This window comes from Aedes albopictus, chromosome 3, assembly GCF_035046485.1.
Source record: "Aedes albopictus strain Foshan chromosome 3, AalbF5, whole genome shotgun sequence".
NCBI lineage: Eukaryota > Metazoa > Arthropoda > Insecta > Diptera > Culicidae > Aedes > Aedes albopictus.
In genome coordinates, this window is record NC_085138.1 from 377,812,016 (window position 1) to 377,828,920 (window position 16,905).

General features: G+C 41.9%; 1 protein-coding gene across 1 annotated transcript in view; it reads right to left on the reverse strand.

The window, feature by feature from the left end:
• Nucleotides 1-16,844, reverse strand: part of LOC109409903 (essential MCU regulator, mitochondrial) — a 24,240-nt gene extending 7,396 nt beyond the window's left edge. Inside the window, exon 1 of the mRNA XM_019683419.3 lies at nucleotides 16,355-16,844. Coding sequence (XP_019538964.1) covers nucleotides 16,440-16,718 — 279 coding nt within the window. The 5' untranslated portion in view covers nucleotides 16,719-16,844 and the 3' untranslated portion in view covers nucleotides 16,355-16,439. The remainder of the gene's footprint in view (nucleotides 1-16,354) is intronic.
• Between the last annotated feature and the right edge of the window lie 61 nt (nucleotides 16,845-16,905).

Below are 16,905 nucleotides of genomic sequence, written 5' to 3' on the forward strand. Positions count from 1 at the left end.
TCATCCAATTATGCAGATTATGTTCCGAGATTTCTATTTCCAAAACTAGGAATTGCAGCAATAAAAAAAAATATTTCCATAATAATTTCCAAAACTAGGAATTGCAGCACGAATTTCACTTAGAGGACTTTTAGAAGATTTCTAGTTCTGTATTCATTACATACTTTTTGATATTCAAAATTTTGTCTAAAATCTTCTAGACATTCAGTATATTTTTTCATCGAACCTAAATTTCAGTATTCAAGAACTTCTCTGAGCATTCCAGATTTTCACTGTCCGCTTCATCTTAAATGAAATGGTGCAGAACACTTTGAAAAATTCTTTGATTATTTCCTGGAAGAATTTCCTGAGAACTCTCCAGAAGAACCCTTGAAGGAATCCACAGAGAAATCCCTTATAAATTTCTTGTGAAATTTCTGGAGGAATCCTTGTTCCGTAACATATTCCCGGAATAATTTTTACCGGAATTTGCAAAGGTATTTTTGGCCAAATTCCAAAAGGAATTCATAAAGTAATCAGATGAGAAATGTCTGTAAAAATCCCATATGAAGTAACAGCAGCAATTTCTAGAGAAGAGGGATCACAGCGAGAATCCATGAAAACATCTCAGGGAGTGACGTCTTGATTTATTCGCATTACCATTAGGGGCAGCACGGTTGTTTGTTTTCGAAATCTTTATAGAGTAGAGATACGTCAACAATTGGTGGCTTTGCCGCTTGGTGAGTTTTAAACCCACGGCATCGCATTCGTAAAGAGCAGCCACGAGCTTCTCCACCAAAGTAAACAGATTTTTCATGTCACGGTAATCTCTAGTGTACACCGCATCACCGGCTACGAACGCCTCAGTTCCGATACGAGCTCTATCCGGATTCACTTCAGGACATTGAACTTCAGTAGCATTCCCCTTCTGTGATCTGTGTTAGGCGTTTCGTGGCACCCCTCCCTCACAATGGTTCAATGAGGCCCTCTGTGGAACGCAAGTCGAAGGTGTCATGTACTCCTTTTCACTTTTCCCATAGACCTTCGGCGTTCTGCCGTCATGCTTTCGAGAGTTCTTTCTCTGCTGGTTACTGTGATTTTTGAACCGCAACCGAGCGTTGATCTTTCCACCTCGGAAACCGCTACCGTTGTAGCAAACGAGCTCCTCTCGCACGTTTGTTTTTAGCTTCGCATTGGGAACCAGTTTCTTAAACATCCTCTTCGAAATGGCGTTTACTAAGCTCCTTGTGTCCAACAGAACGGATGGCAGGACATCCACTTTGCTATGAATTTGTTTGCTACAACGGAAGCGGCTTCCGACAGAGTCTGAAAGAATCATTTTTAAAAATCCTGGCAAAGTTCTACACTGGTGGACGGAAAAAAAAACAAAAAGCAGTAAAGGTTAGCGCATCGCGCGGTAAAAATACTTCCTGTGGACCACCCTGACAAGGAACAGGCGCTGATCTCCTACCGAAAGTTACGCAATGAATGTCGTCAAGTTATACGAGACGCGAAAAAAGACAGTTGGGAAAATTTCCTGGAAAAAATGAACTCTTCTCAGTCATCATCTGAACTTTATTTATTTATTTGATCTACATCAACAGGCTTTTTTTTTTTTTATTCCTTGTTGGGTATCTAAGTCACTACGACCAGTTATTAGATCTATTGTGACATATGCCCCAGTTTGTTTTAGCTATATCAAGTTGACGTATTACTACTGTTAGCAATAATCAAACCTTGACTGTGCGTTTGATCCCAACATGGTGACACAGCTCGGATAAACTGTACAACCGTATTGGGATTTGTTCTCCAGACATCAAGGGGTTCTATCAGCCCCTTGTCGAAGAACCTAATTCTTTTAACAGCAATTGCCGGACAACGGCATAACAAATGTTCCGAGTCTTCTGTATCTATGTCGCAAAAACGACATACATCATTCTGAAGCTTTCCGATTAGCTTCATATGATAACGGCTCGGACAATGGCCTGTTAGCAGGCCAGTAAAAGTACTTAGATCTCTTTTTGACAGCTCTAAGATTTTGCGAGTGTTTGAAAAGTTTGGCTTTATGAAACGTTTTGACTGCCTCGCAAAAGTGGTATTTTCCCAGTTGGATATTATTTTTTCATGTTCCCATGTTTTAAACTCCATTCTGAGAGAACACCCAGACACACCACAAAACGGTTCTGGTCCTATGAATTGGTGTGACGAACCAAGTCTTGCTAACATATCAGCTTGTTCGTTTCCATCAATTCCACAGTGTCCTGGAACCCAAAACAGCTTCACCTGATTACGGCAAGCTAATTGTTGGAGTGATAGGATACACTCCCAAACAAGTTTGGAAGAGCATGTTGCTGATTTCAAAGCATTTAGAGCTGCTTGACTATCAGACATAATACATATTTTTGAATATCTGTAATTTCTGCGTAAACAAATATTACAACATTCTAAAATTGCCTGAATTTCAGCTTGAAAAACAGTTGGCCATTTGCCCATGGGAATTGATACGTTAATCCCGGGGCCAGTTACTCCTGCACCAACTTGGTCGTTCAGTTTCGAACCGTCGGTGTAAAACACGATTGATCCTGGATGTAGTTCTGGGCCCCCATTTGTCCACAGATATCGCCCAGGATTAATCACTTCAAAAGTGCGTTCAAAATTGTACCTTCTGCTCATCCAATCACTATTACTTGTGATTAACGAGTTGATACTAATTGATTTTAGAATACATAGATGGCCTCTCAGGTCACCTTCAAAGAGGTTTGTAGTTCTTTTAACCTTCAAAGCACTCTTTGTAGCTTCTAATTGAACAAATTGATGCAATGGAAGTAAAAAGAGTAAAGTGTCTAGCGCTTTAGTCGGCGTACTTCGCATCGCACCAGTAATTGAAAGACTAGCAAGTCTTTGAAGTTTTTCAAGCTTCTTCTGAGCTAGCTTTTCATTTGTTTTAGGCCACCAGATTAGTGACGCATATGTAACTCTGGGTCTCACAATTGCCGTGTAAATCCAATAGATCATTTTCGGCTTCAGTCCCCATTTTTTACCAAAAGTTTTTTTTGCTGATCCATAGAGCATTTGTGGCTTTTCCAATCACTTGCTCAAGATGCAAATTCCAATTTAGCTTACTGTCAAGATGTATTCCGAGATACTTGACTGTGCTTGAAAGTTCCAAAAGAGTTCCTTTCAATTTTAGGTTAGTTATTGAAATTTGTCTCTTTCGTGTAAACGGTACGACCGTGGTTTTAGAAGGATTGACATTTAAGCCTTCCTTATCGCACCATGAAGAGACCAGATTTAAGGCAGTTTGCATTCTGTTACTGATAATATGGTCATATTTTCCACGGACTACTATAACTATGTCATCAGCGAAGCCAATTATTTCAAAGCCCTGTGCTTCCAATTGTTTGAGAAGATCATCAACTACCAAGGACCACAATAAAGGTGATAGCACGCCTCCTTGTGGGCACCCTTTCACTGCTCTAACGCTAATAAATGAGCTGCCAAGGTTTGATGATATCTCTCTTTCTGATAACATTTTTCCAATCCAATTAACAATACATCCGTCAAAACCACGCTTTGACATAGCATTCCTAATTGAACTGTAGGATGTGTTATCGAACGCTCCTTCAATGTCAAGGAACGCTGCAAGTGAAATCTCTTTTGCTTCAAAAGATCTTTCCAGTTTTGTAACCAACTTATGAAGTGCAGTTACCGAAGATTTGCCCTCTTGATATGCAAATTGATTTTTGCTTAAAGGGCGTTTTGTTAAGTATGACGATTTAATATGCTCGTCTAGTAATTTTTCCATTATTTTTAGCATAACGGACGATAAACTTATGGGTCTGAAGGATTTTGGTGATGATTTATCCTTCTTACTTGCCTTTGGTATAAAAGTGACACGCACTTCTCGCCAAGCTTTAGGGATGTAGCATAACGATAAGCTCAATCTGAACAATTTAGTTAAAATGGGTGTTAAGGTTTCTTTACCCTTCTGCAGTAGTACAGGAAAAATTCCATCCCTACCAGGCGCTTTGAAGGGTTCAAAGGAATCTATCGCCCATTCAACTTTTTGTTCTGTTATAATTTTATTGGCCATAATGCATGCATCACTCCTGAAACTTTCTAACCCAGTTGAATCATGAATTTCATGACTATATCTCCTGGTTTCATTGTCATCAGTTTGCGATACAGATGCATCTTGGTCTTGAGTTGAAACAAGCGTAGAACACGGAAAATGCGTTTCATCATTGTTTCTAAAATTTCACTGGTACTCGTTGTAAAAGAGCCATTCTCTTTTTTAAGAGTTCCCAGGCCAATTGAATGGTCTTTAGCGAGGACTTTTTGCAACCTGGCTGCAATTGGAGTACTCTCAATGTTTTCACATGTGTGCCTCCAATTTATCCTCTTTGACCTTCGGATTTCTCTGTTATAAATTGTGAGGGACTCTTTGTATTGTTCCCACTGTTGTGTTCTTTTAGCCCGGTTAAATAGTTTCCGGGTTTTCTTTCGTAGTTTTTGCAGGTTGTTATTCCACCAAGGCACATCTCTATTTGAAGAGCGTTCCTTAGGAGCACAACTGCGACCGAATCTGTGTGTTGAGGATGAAGGGCAAGTTCTTCAACTACAGCCTGATCAGCATCTATGCGCCAACGAACGACAAACCCGATGACATGAAGGATGAGTTCTATGAGAGCCTTGATAAGGCCTACGGAGAGTGCCCAAAACAAGATGTCAAAATAGTCATCGGAGATGCAAATGCGCAGATCGGCAGAGAAAGTTTCTTTCGGCCTGTCATTGGAACGGAAAGCCTTCATTCTGTTACCAACGATAATGGTCTGCGCCTTGTGACATCAACAGGCTTACTAGAGCCCCAATGATGGTTTAAAAAAAAAAAATAATGACACATTCTACGGGTCCCGTATCATCAATACTCATTTTTTAAAGTTTAAATTTGGCATATTTCACATTTTTATAACATTCTACATTACTCTTGTCGTCCAAAAATGTATTCAACATGATATAAATGATACAATAAATATTTATTGAATGACGGTTAATATTAGCAATTAAAATCGTGATTTCAAGGTTTTTAGGCACACTATTCATCAAAGCGGGCTGCAAAACGGTGAGTCGATAAGGAGAGCGTCCAACATAGCTCTGGTCCTCACAAGTTCCTACCTCATGCTTCCACGGGTCAAACGATGACAAAGACCGCCAGCTAAGAGTTGTGTGCTTAGCTGGTAGCGCAGCCTGGGCACTGTTGTCCTTCTGACTTCAGCTAGATTGAGGAGGTACGTCCCGAGCGTCTGTTCACCAAGGAGGTGCGGCTCAAACAGCGTCTGTTCTGGCATCCAGCGGCTGAGTATGAAATGCTGTATTGCGTCAGCTATACCTAAGAAGGCAGCCCCTTCAACGCAATGTAGGCAGCGCGGCCCCGGTAAGGTAGCCTGCTGAAAACCTTCAAACACCCAGAAAAGCAATAGTAGAGTAAACGGATTGATTCAACGGCAACAGACCCGGCAACGAATAAAGGACAACGATTGGAAAGTCGGATCTTGGAACGTGAGAACTTTGAATGAACCCGCACGTGTTGGGCTCCTGGCTCGTGAACTGCAGAATGTCGGCGTTAATGTGGCCGCCATCCAGGAGATACGCTGGCCCAAAACTGGAGAACGCGAATTCCGAGCGGTGGATCCCATCGCCAACACTTCATTCAAGTACCACATCTACTACAGCGGCGGCGATAAGGCAGAACGCGGAGTTGGCTTTATAGTGATCGGGAAGCAGATGAAGCGAGTTATTCGGTGGAAGCCGATAAGCGACCGAATCTGTGTGTTGAGGATGAAGGGCAAGTTCTTCAACTACAGCCTGATCAGCATCTATGCGCCAACGAACGACAAACCCGATGACATGAAGGATGAGTTCTATGAGAGCCTTGATAAGGCCTACGGAGAGTGCCCAAAACAAGATGTCAAAATAGTCATCGGAGATGCAAATGCGCAGATCGGCAGAGAAAGTTTCTTTCGGCCTGTCATTGGAACGGAAAGCCTTCATTCTGTTACCAACGATAATGGTCTGCGCCTTGTGACATTCGCTGCTGCTAGAGGGATGGCAATCAGCAGTACCTACTTCGCACGTAAGAATATCCGAAAACACACCTGGCGACACCCGAGTGGTGACACTTGCTCCCAGATAGACCACGTGCTGGTCGACGGGCGACATTTCTCGGACGTCATAGATGTGAGGTCCTACAGAGGCCCGAACATCGACTCGGATCATTATCTTGTAGCCGCTAAAATTCGGGCGCGATTATCCAGCGTCACGAGTTCAAGAAACAACAGGACGATGCGTTTCAATATCCAGCGCTTGTCAGCCGAAGGGGTTGCTGCACAGTACCATCAGAAGCTAGACGAGAGGATAGGAGAGACCAACGGATCTGGAGATGTCAACAGCTTATGGGGAAGTATCCACGAAGCAGTGACAACAACAGAGGTGATTGGTACCGCTCAGCGACGCCAACGTAATGGTTGGTTTGACGAGGACTGCCAACGAGCGACGAACGAAAAGAATGCCGCCAGAAGTCGAATGCTAGTGGCCGGTACCCGGCAGAACAGAGAGCGGTACAGGGTTGCAAGAGCAGAAGAGAAACGAATCCACCGCAGGAAAAAACGGCAACACGAAGAGAGTGTTATTGCTGAAGCGCAGGAACGATATGCGGAGATTTTATACAACTGTCAATGGCGCGCAGCACAAGACTGCGCCAGTGCCCGCCATGTGCAATGACCGGGAAGGAAATTTGCTGACAGACAAAACAATAATGGTGGCAGCCAGGTGGAAGGAGCACTTCGAAGATTTGTTGAATGGTAGCAGCGAAGGAGCACCCAGGAACAGGATTAACATAATGGATGACAGTCAAGCAGTGGAACCACCAACACTGGATGAGGTTAAAAAGGCCCTTAAGGAGCTGAAAAACAGCAAGGCTGCTGGGAAGGACGAGATCCCGGTCGAACTTCTTAAGCACGGAAGCGAGCAGCTGCATCAATCAATCCATCAGATTATTATAAAGATTTGGGAGGATGAAGAATTGCCCACCAGTTGGTTGGATGGCCTCATATGCCCAATCTACAAGAAAGGGCACAGACTGGAGTGTGCCAATTACAGAGGGATTACCCTTTTAAATTCGGCGTATAAGATACTGTCGCGTGTCCTGTTCAACAGACTGCGACCTCTTGAGGAGTCCTTCGTCGGCGAATACCAGGCTGGTTTTCGTGAGGGCCGATCAACGACGGATCAAATGTTTACCCTGCGGATGATCCTAGATAAATTTCGGGAATATAACTTGCAGACTCACCATCTGTTCATTGATTTTAAAGCAGCGTACGATTCAGTGAAAAGAAATGAGCTTTGGCAGATAATGTCAGAACATGGTTTTCCGGCGAAACTAATTAGGCTGATACGCGCAACGCTGGATGGATCAAAATCAAGTATTCGGATCGCGGACGAAGTGTCTACGTCGTTTGTGACCTTGGATGGATTGAAGCAGGGAGATGCTCTTTCAAATTTATTGTTCAACATTGCACTCGAAGGAGCGATTAGGAGGTCAGGCGTGCAGAGGAATGGCTCTATCATCACACGGTCGCACATGCTCCTCGGTTTTGCGGACGATATTGATCTCATCGGCATCGATCGTAGGGCAGTGGAGGAAGCTTATGCTCCTCTGAAGAGAGAGACAGCGAGGATAGGCTTGACGATTAACTCTACCAAGACGAAGTACATGATAGCGGGTAGAGACAGAAGCAGGCCTAGTGGTGTTAGTGCTGAGGTAGTGATTGATGGGGAAGTGTTTGAAGTTGTTGAAGAATTTGTGTATCTTGGAACACTTGTGACATGTGACAATGACGTTTCCCGTGAAGTGAAAAGGCGTATTGCAGCTGCGAATAGGGCCTTTTACGGATTGCGTAGCCAGCTTAGGTCCCGTAACTTGCAAACGCAAACAAAATTCGCTCTGTATAAGACGCTGATTCTTCCGGTTGCCCTCTACGGTCACGAAGCGTGGACGTTAGAGGAGGTAGACCGAAAAGCTTTTGGAGTTTTTGAGCGCAAAGTGCTGCGGACAATTCTCGGTGGGAAACAAGAATATGGAGTGTGGCGCAGACGCATGAATCACGAGTTGTACCAAGTGTACGAAGATGCGAATATTGTGAAACGTATAAAATACGGCAGACTTCAGTGGGCTGGACACGTAGTGCGAATGTCGGAAGAAAGAATAGCGAAAACAATATTCAGCAGAGAACCCGGTAGAGGTAGGCGACTTCGTGGGCGGCCGCGAACTCGCTGGCTGCACGCGGTTGAAGAAGATCTACGATCCCTACACGTTCGGGGAAACTGGAGGAACATCGCCCAAGACCGACGAAGATGGTGCTCTACTATACGCTCGGCATTGGAGTAAAGTTACTTTGTAGCCAACAAGGTATCAAGGTAGGTATTCATCAAAGCTGTCGTACTTTAAACACCAACGCACTGATTTTTCAAAAGTCTTCCTTGATTAACAGATAAATGTATGTAGATTTTTGTGCATACAAAGAATTTTAAATGTAATACTTTACAACTCTGAGGTAAGGCTGGTCAAAGTATAGGTTTTTAAAGCGTTGTAACGTCACGGAAAATCAACATTTATGGAATTCATTCAAATTCGGAACAAGTTTTAAATTTGAAATTTTGTATGGTCTTTGTACACCAGAATATCTTTCAAATGAGGAGAAAGTAAATCGGTTCACTGAAGCCTGAGTTTCACCTGGTTGAAGTTTGCGTTGTAACGTCACGAAAAAAAAGTTCTTTTGAAAAAACCAAATTTCTCTGGCTTGGACGGCTTCTGCAGTAGACAAAGGTAGTTCTATATTCAACACTATTTCTGTCTCGTTGTGTATGAGCCCTTTTTCAAGATATCATTCATAAATTGCGTACCATTAGCGCCCGTTCATAAGCTAAAGAAAAAAAAGAAAAATCAATAATTTCTATGATATCAGAGCCAAACAGACAAAACACTTACAAAATTACCATCTCATATATCTCAGGGTATTGACAACTTCGAGAGTTAGTGTTTTCAGCAAAGTTGTTAGATTGATCAAAGACTTACAGTTGATGGATAGTTTGGTTTAAAGTTCCACCAAAAAGCGGCGCTAGAGGACTTACTAATTTTAAATTTCATATATCTCAGGACGCCGATTACTTAGAAAGACGGTTTCTTCGGCAAAATTGTTTGGTAAGTCATTAGATGCGAGATTTCGCCACTAGAAGACGCTAGTTTCCATTTTGAAAAAGCTGGCAAATGATTAGAATTTCTCAAAAAGTGTTCTACAAGCTGGAGCTTTTTTCATTTTTGACATACATATTGTATTCGAAATAAAAGGTAATCAAAGACCAATATATTAGTCATAAATGTTCAAAAATTGATTTGATTTGATTCACTTGATCCCAAGACATAAAAGTAAAAAAAAGATGTATTCTGCTTGAAGCGCTCCATCTTTGTAGAAAGCTAACCAATCAAGTCAAAATTTGTAGCAATTACAGATAACAAGATGAGGAACTATCAGTCAAAATTTGAGAAACTAAAAATGTGTATGCCCTCTAGCGCCTCCTAGTGGAAGGATTTGAAATCATATTGAAATCAATTGAAAGTTCTTGACTAGCCAAACAACTTTGTCGAGGACACCAACTAACTAAATAATAAGGATCTTGAAATATATGGGATGGAAATTATGTCAGTGTTGCGTCTGTCTTTGATATCACAAGAATCACCAACTCATATATCGCAGGACCCTGATTACTTGGAGAGTTGTTTAACTTTTCAAGTTCTACTTGCCTAGTGGTAGTTGAAATTTTGAAAAATCAGGTGCATTATATTTGTTCAAAAAAGAAAAGTTGTAACTTTTTAAAAAATGGCCAAAAATGTTCGCATTTTGACTGTTAGTTTCTCAACTTGTCAAAACTTGTAGGAAGCTTTTTTGAGAAATTCTAATCATTTGCAAACTATTATAAACTTTTAATTATATTATTAATAGGGTGGGGCGGGGCAAGATGGGTCGCATAAGGATGGATCACCATAACTTTGTAAATACAAATCGTATTGGTTTGTATTCGTTCGCTACTCTTTAATACACTAGTAAGCTATGCTAAAAGTCGATAAAAAGTTCATTAAATACAAAATATGATGTTGAACGAGCAGTTTTAAAAAGTGATCGATTTTGCACCGTGAAAAAAGTGCGGGGCAAGATGGGTCACCTTTTAAGTAATTCACATTTTCTCAACGAAAAACGTCAAAATATAAGATTTGTTCCGCATTCATATATGCTCCATATCCATACTGAATAAACAAGAGCTACTAGTAAACATTTTATAGATTTATTTGGAATATAAAAAACTTTACGATTTGAGTGGTCCTAAGGCGTCTTGAAAATCGATGTTTTCACTAAAAAATTATCATAATTTTATGTTATAATTTTGAGTGTTCATTCCGCTTGATTGAAGTCATTTATGAGATAGTCTTGTAATAAAAAATAAATAAATTTTGAATGCTCCAAAAATACGTTCAAAATTGAAGGTGACCCATCTTGCCCCGCGGCCGTTTATATGGAGATTATATGGAATGTATCGCATAAGAAAAATGGCTAAAAACCATTTTATTTTTTATTTCCAATGAGAGTGAATAATTTTTCAATCAATGCTTCAAACTTTTGTATATTCATGCTGGTCATCTAACAAAATTATTAATCTAAACAAAACATGAGTAATGCGCCCAAAAATGGCACTGACCCATCTTGCCCCGTGACCCATCTTGCCCCGCCCCACCCTATATTAATTATATTATATATATTATAGCGTCCTCACGTCCAATGGTAAATCAGCTGTAAGTCTTTGACTTATCAAATAACTCTGCCAAAGACACCAATTCTCTAAGAAATTAAGATTTTTTTATCACTGTTAGGTCTATTTGTCTCTGAGATCACAGAAGTTAATCTTAGGATCGTAAGTGGTATGCAAATCCTCTGGTATGACTTTGGCTCAATAAATTCTTGCACACATCTTAAAGAGTTTTTAGTTGAATTGATGACATAGCATAGATTATTGAAGAAATGTTTATCTCAACGGCGTGATGAGTTCTATGCTGAAAAATCTAAATTTCTGGCGGTGCGAAGTAATGGATCTCAGGGGTCTAGTCTTTGGGATAAAATTAGAAGAATATGGGTGGTACTAAGCCGAAGATGCGTGCCGGTGTCATTAACCTTCATGAAGGAGTATTCCTACTACATTTATCGCAAAACGGATTTTCAATAGCATAAGGTTCCCCTTGAAGCAGTAAAGATAATGCAGTAATATATTCACAAATTCGGGCAGATTTGGCTGATTATTCTGAATCTAACATGATGTGCATTTTCGTGACGTTACAACGCGAGCAGAACCCTGTTTGAAACTGAACGGGCGTTGTAACGTCACGAAATGTAAAAGTCACGCGTTGTAACGTCACGCTACAAATACGCATTTTAAACACGTTTTTCTGATGATAACAAATTGTTCAATAGGTCAAATATATCAGAAATTTTACAAGGAATCCGAATATGAAAAAATATTTTGAGGTTTACAATCGTTTTCATGAGTTATAGTGGAAAATCTGGCTACGAATGCGTTAAAACGTTGTAACGTCACGGTAGAATGTGTCTAATAATTATGATAACAATAATATTAGAAAACAAATTCAAAGGTCAAACACAAACAAGTTGGAACATAATAGCGCAGTCAAGGTATTGAAACTTAAACTAAGGTACATAACAATGAATTCGTCAGTTATTTCTGTTGCTAAAAAAAAGACAAAAAACTACGACGTAGTGCGTTGCGTGTCAAGTGGAAGTCGAAGAATGACGCCACCCTATTGAAAACGCGCATCAAGCCCCCAAAAGCTCCATGTAGTCCATAGTTAGTTCGTCGAAGTGGTAGTCTCAGCATGATGCTATTGCGGAGTGATCGCGGCTGGACATTTAGGTACGTCGATTTGTTCCAGCAAAAGCGTGGATCAGTGGTACTACTGGTACTCAGCACTTTTCGCATTTTATCATCAAAATTATTTAAAACTTATCAAAAACCAATTAAATGATAAGCAAATTTGTATTCAAACTGAATCTTAGTATCGAGGCAACTAGTACAAAGTAACTAAACTGAAGTTAGTTTCGTTAATTTCCGTAATTTGACCGCGGGCCGCACCTAATTTTTTGCTCAATCCGGCACATCTCGAAAGATTGTCAATATGACAAAAGTTTTTCTTAACCCTTTCCTTCACACGACTTTGGACGACTATTTCTATGCCAAGAAAGCGTTTCCGAAAAAAGTGCTTGAACAAAAGTTATTGCAAATTGGTCAAAATTTTCGAAATCAACGAAAAAAATTTTAGTTGTAAATCAATAGTATTTTGATTGTTTATCAATAGTTCCACTATTGAAACAAGTAGTTGGGAGTTGGGTTTACCTAATGGGATTACAATCATATTCTAAAAACTATTGCATCATATTCATCTGATTCCATTTGTCTCGAGTTCGTCGAAAATCGATGGTGCTCTAGAGCAACCATGGGAAGTAGAGGGTTAATAAATAGTTAGCTTCACAACACCAAGCTTTGGATTAAGCATAAATTTGTCAAACATCTTTTCAGTTTTTATTGATTTCTAATCAAATGTTGTGCAAAAATGCGGAAAATGCTGAGCACCTCTGGCGTAGATCAACTTCGAAGGCCTAGCGTCGATTGACGCAAATTAATCAGGCCTTTTCGTTCAGCGAACTTCTTCATTCGCTAAACCGTAGCAGCGGTAGGTCAACCGGCCCGATGGAATTGGTTATCCCCTCCTCAAATTTCTGCCTGCCTCTGGTAAGTCTAAACTACTCGAACTTTTCAACAAAATCTGGACTGAAGACTACTACCTGCTTGAGTGGTAATAAAGAGCACCGTTATACCGACACCTATGACCAACTCAATAGCCAACCTATTTCCGGCCGATTTCTTTTACCTGGTCAAAGTTTTTGAAAGAATGGTCAACAGAAGGCTCTGGCATAGGCCATCCCTTATTTTTCAAAAATTGGAAATGTTATAAGTTCGTTGTAGCAAAATAATCGTTTTAGCTAAGAAATGATTGTGTCATAATTTGAAGTCCGTATCTAAAGGCCAAGTGGTCCTTCGAGGGGCCTAAGCCTAAAGGCGATGGCTCGTTTCCACATTTCGAAGACTCTGGCAAGCCGAATGGAATGGCATGAGAAGTCGTCATTTATGGAAAGTGAGGCAGTCAAGTGAAGCTTGGAAGGATACTCATAAGGGTGTCCCAAAATAGGAAAAGTGTCAAAAAGTGAACCCTCGAGCAGTCGCGTCTTCGACTACCTGCAACGGCACTACGTTCACGTCGTGTATTACAAGCGTGCGTATGGTGCGTGTACTCAATACACGACGCGACCGCTCCCGGGTTTACTTGTTCACCCCTAGAATGATAGATGATGGTCTTAGCAACAATAGTTCTATACACGTATAAACTCAATCAAAAAATATTTATGAAAAATGGACGATTTTTGCTACTTTTAGCAAAAATATGCTCATATGAGTTGAAAAATAAAAGAAATAAGTCATCAATCTCATTCATAGTTCTGGGTCCCGCAAACAAAGTTTGGAGGGAGTTTAGGTCATCACACTCGGACCTGACTGTTCCATCTGCCTTCTTGGGCATTTGCTGGAACCACTTCGCGTAATCTTTCAGCTCTCTCTGTCTGGTGGCATATTTCCATTTTACTGGAAAACGACTGATGCGCTCTATTTAATAATTAACTCGGTCGAAAAATACATTTGTTATTCAACTAAACAAGTATTTCTTGAAATCGAAAATCAGCTAATATTCTAGTGGAGCGGACCTGCTGTGATGGTTAGAACACTTGACTATCAAGCCGAGGACCTGGGATCGAATCCCACTCCCGACAAACTCGCAAAAATGTGAGTTCTTCCTTCGGAAGGGAAGTAATGCGTGGGTCCCGAGATGAACTAGCTAGCCTAGGGCTAAAAATCTCGTTAATACAGATAAAAAAAGCTAATATTCGACCGGAAATACATCATTAGATTTCAACTCACACTAAAATGTGCGATAAACTCCTAACTCCTAAACTAACCTAAACTCCTAACTCCTAAACTAACCTAAACTCCTAACTCCCAACTCCTAAACACTGAACTTCGAGCGCTGCTGGGTCGACACGCCCAAGAACGAACAATATGTGTTCGGGACAAGCGCACGCCGTGGATCACAGACGAAATCCAAAACGCAATTGCCATACGTGACCTTGCTTACTCCCTCTATGTGCGGAATCCGAATCGTACCAGGGGAGATGCGCAATGGCAAGAGTACGTCTCGAAGAAGAGCAGAGCCTACACCTTAATCAGCGCTGCGAAAAAGAGGTATGCTGAGACGCAGTTCAGCAGCGACCTCCCAGCTAAACAACTATGGAGCAATTTGAAGCGGGAGGGGATACATAATAACGCTAAGACGAACCGCGCCGTTGAAGAGTTTGATCCCGAGCAGCTGAACCAGTTTTTCTCCGAGGGTCATCTGTCAATGCAGCACGGAATCCCTTGTCCAGCATCAAGTCTCGATGAACCTGAATTGAATGAATCCGAAAGGTGGCTTTCAGTTCCGACAGACCAATGTGGAAGAAGTTTGTAGGAGAATCAATGAAATCGATACCAACGCTAAAGGAACCGACGAGATTCCAATCTCGTTCATAAAAATGCTCTCTCCGTTTATCCTACCGCTTCTTTCGCACCTCTTCAACGCAGTCATCCAAGCCCAATCATTCCCCTCTGTCTGGAAACACCCATACCTAAAACGTCCAACCCTACTTCTCCTAAAGACTTCAGACCTATCAGCGTCTTACCTGCAGTGTCCAAAGTTTTCGAGAAGATTGTGCTATCTCAAATAACCGTACATCTGGAATCAGCCAACCCTTCTCCTCTAGCCAAGCACCAGTCTGGGTACCGGAAAGCCCACAGCACTACAACGGCGCTAGTGAAAGTCACCCATGACATCCTCAACAACTTCGACGGAGGCGGATGCACGGTAATGGTCCTTGTCGACTTTTCTTTGGCCTTCACCTGAAAACGAAGCTGAAGAGAGAATTTGGTTTCTCGGACTCGGCTTGCCAGCTCATATAATCGTTTCTGGATCAACGAAGCCAACGAGTCAACCTTGGCAGTAGCTCATCGACTCCTCGGGTACTAACGGACGGCACACCACAAGGCTCTTGTCTCAGCGCGCTGTTGTTCTCGCTATACATCAACAGCCTGCCTAGCGTTATTAGATGCGAGTACCATCTGTACGCAGATGACCTACAGGTGTACGTTTCGGGGCCGATTAGCGAAGTCAACAGACTAGTGCAGTTGATCAACACCGATCTCGCCGCGATCGAACGGTGGGCTACAAAAAATCAGCTTTTTCCAAACCCCAAGAAGACCAAAGCAATAATCTTCTGCAAAGAAGGTGCTGTGATTCCACAAGACGACATCCGGTTTTGTGGTGAGGTCATTGCGCTTTCGAATGAAGTAAAAAATCTCGGCATCATTATGGACTCAAATTTGAAATGGGGTGGCCAAGTAAACGAGATTACCAAAAGAGTCTACAACACGCTGCGCACATTCAGACGATTTCAGAAAGTACTGTCCGTTCAAACCCGGAGAAAACTAATGCAAGCAGTACTAATACCGATCTTCACCTACGCCGATGTAGTTTTTTTCCCTGGACTCTCAGCTGCGCAAAGAGAGCAACTAAATCGCTGCTTCAAGTCGTCGGTGAGGTTTGTGTACGGACTGCGACGGCGAGACTCAACTCAAGTGGTGCGGCACACAATACTTGGGTGCGAGCTCCTAGAAAACTACCGTCGCCGTGTATGCCAGTCACTTCATGTACGGTGCGTACCATGGCAGTCATCCGGATTACATCCGACAGCACACACCAGTAGGACGAAATGAGCGAGCCAGGTCTTTCGTTCTGCCACATCACACCACCAGCGCTCGGAAAGGTGTTCTGGTGTACGGAGCATCCACCTGGAATTCCCTTCCGCTCAATGTTAGGCAACAGTCTTCACTAGCAGCTCTTAAAGCTGCGCTCAACAGAGACAACTAAGAATAGCTTGTACAATCAGATAAGATCTAGTTTACTATATTGTTTATTTTTAATGTGTTTTTAGTCCTTGACTTGGTTAAAAGTTAATGTAACTGACAGGTTTACGTTGAATAATAAATTACAATTACAATAAACTAGTCTAACATATCCAAAATGTACATTAATGTCCAAAAAAGGAGTACTCACCCTAATCAGCAGCCGCGCACTTCTAAAAATATCGATCCACAAGCGAAACTAGAGCATAACACCATCCAGTGGAAGAGAACCGTCTTTAGTCATCATCGTCGTCGTCATCCGAGGGCACAAACAGGTCGTTCTCCTCCAGAAAGTTGGCCATGTTCTTGCTGATGGTAGCCCCGATCAGCAGCCCCGGGATGACCGTCAGGACCACTCCGAGCAGCCCGAACGGGATGACATTGGGCATCGGTTTCAGCGCACCGCTTCGGTAGGTGTACTTGCGGCGCAACTGGCGCATTCCCAGCCCCAGCCCGGACCGCGTTCCGGCGGAGTTGAGCTGGTTTACAACGCGGACCACATTAGAGAGCACCATTTTTTTCGCCAGGAAAAAAAATCCGGTGATAAATAATACGATCGCGACCACGAACGACTAGAGCACGCACGGCACGAAAATTCCGATGTGATGATTTTTTTCGCATCCAACTTTTGACTGATTTGCGAATGATGACATTTGCGATAGGGATGCCCAAAAATGGATGCTGTTTTTGTCGGAGTACAGC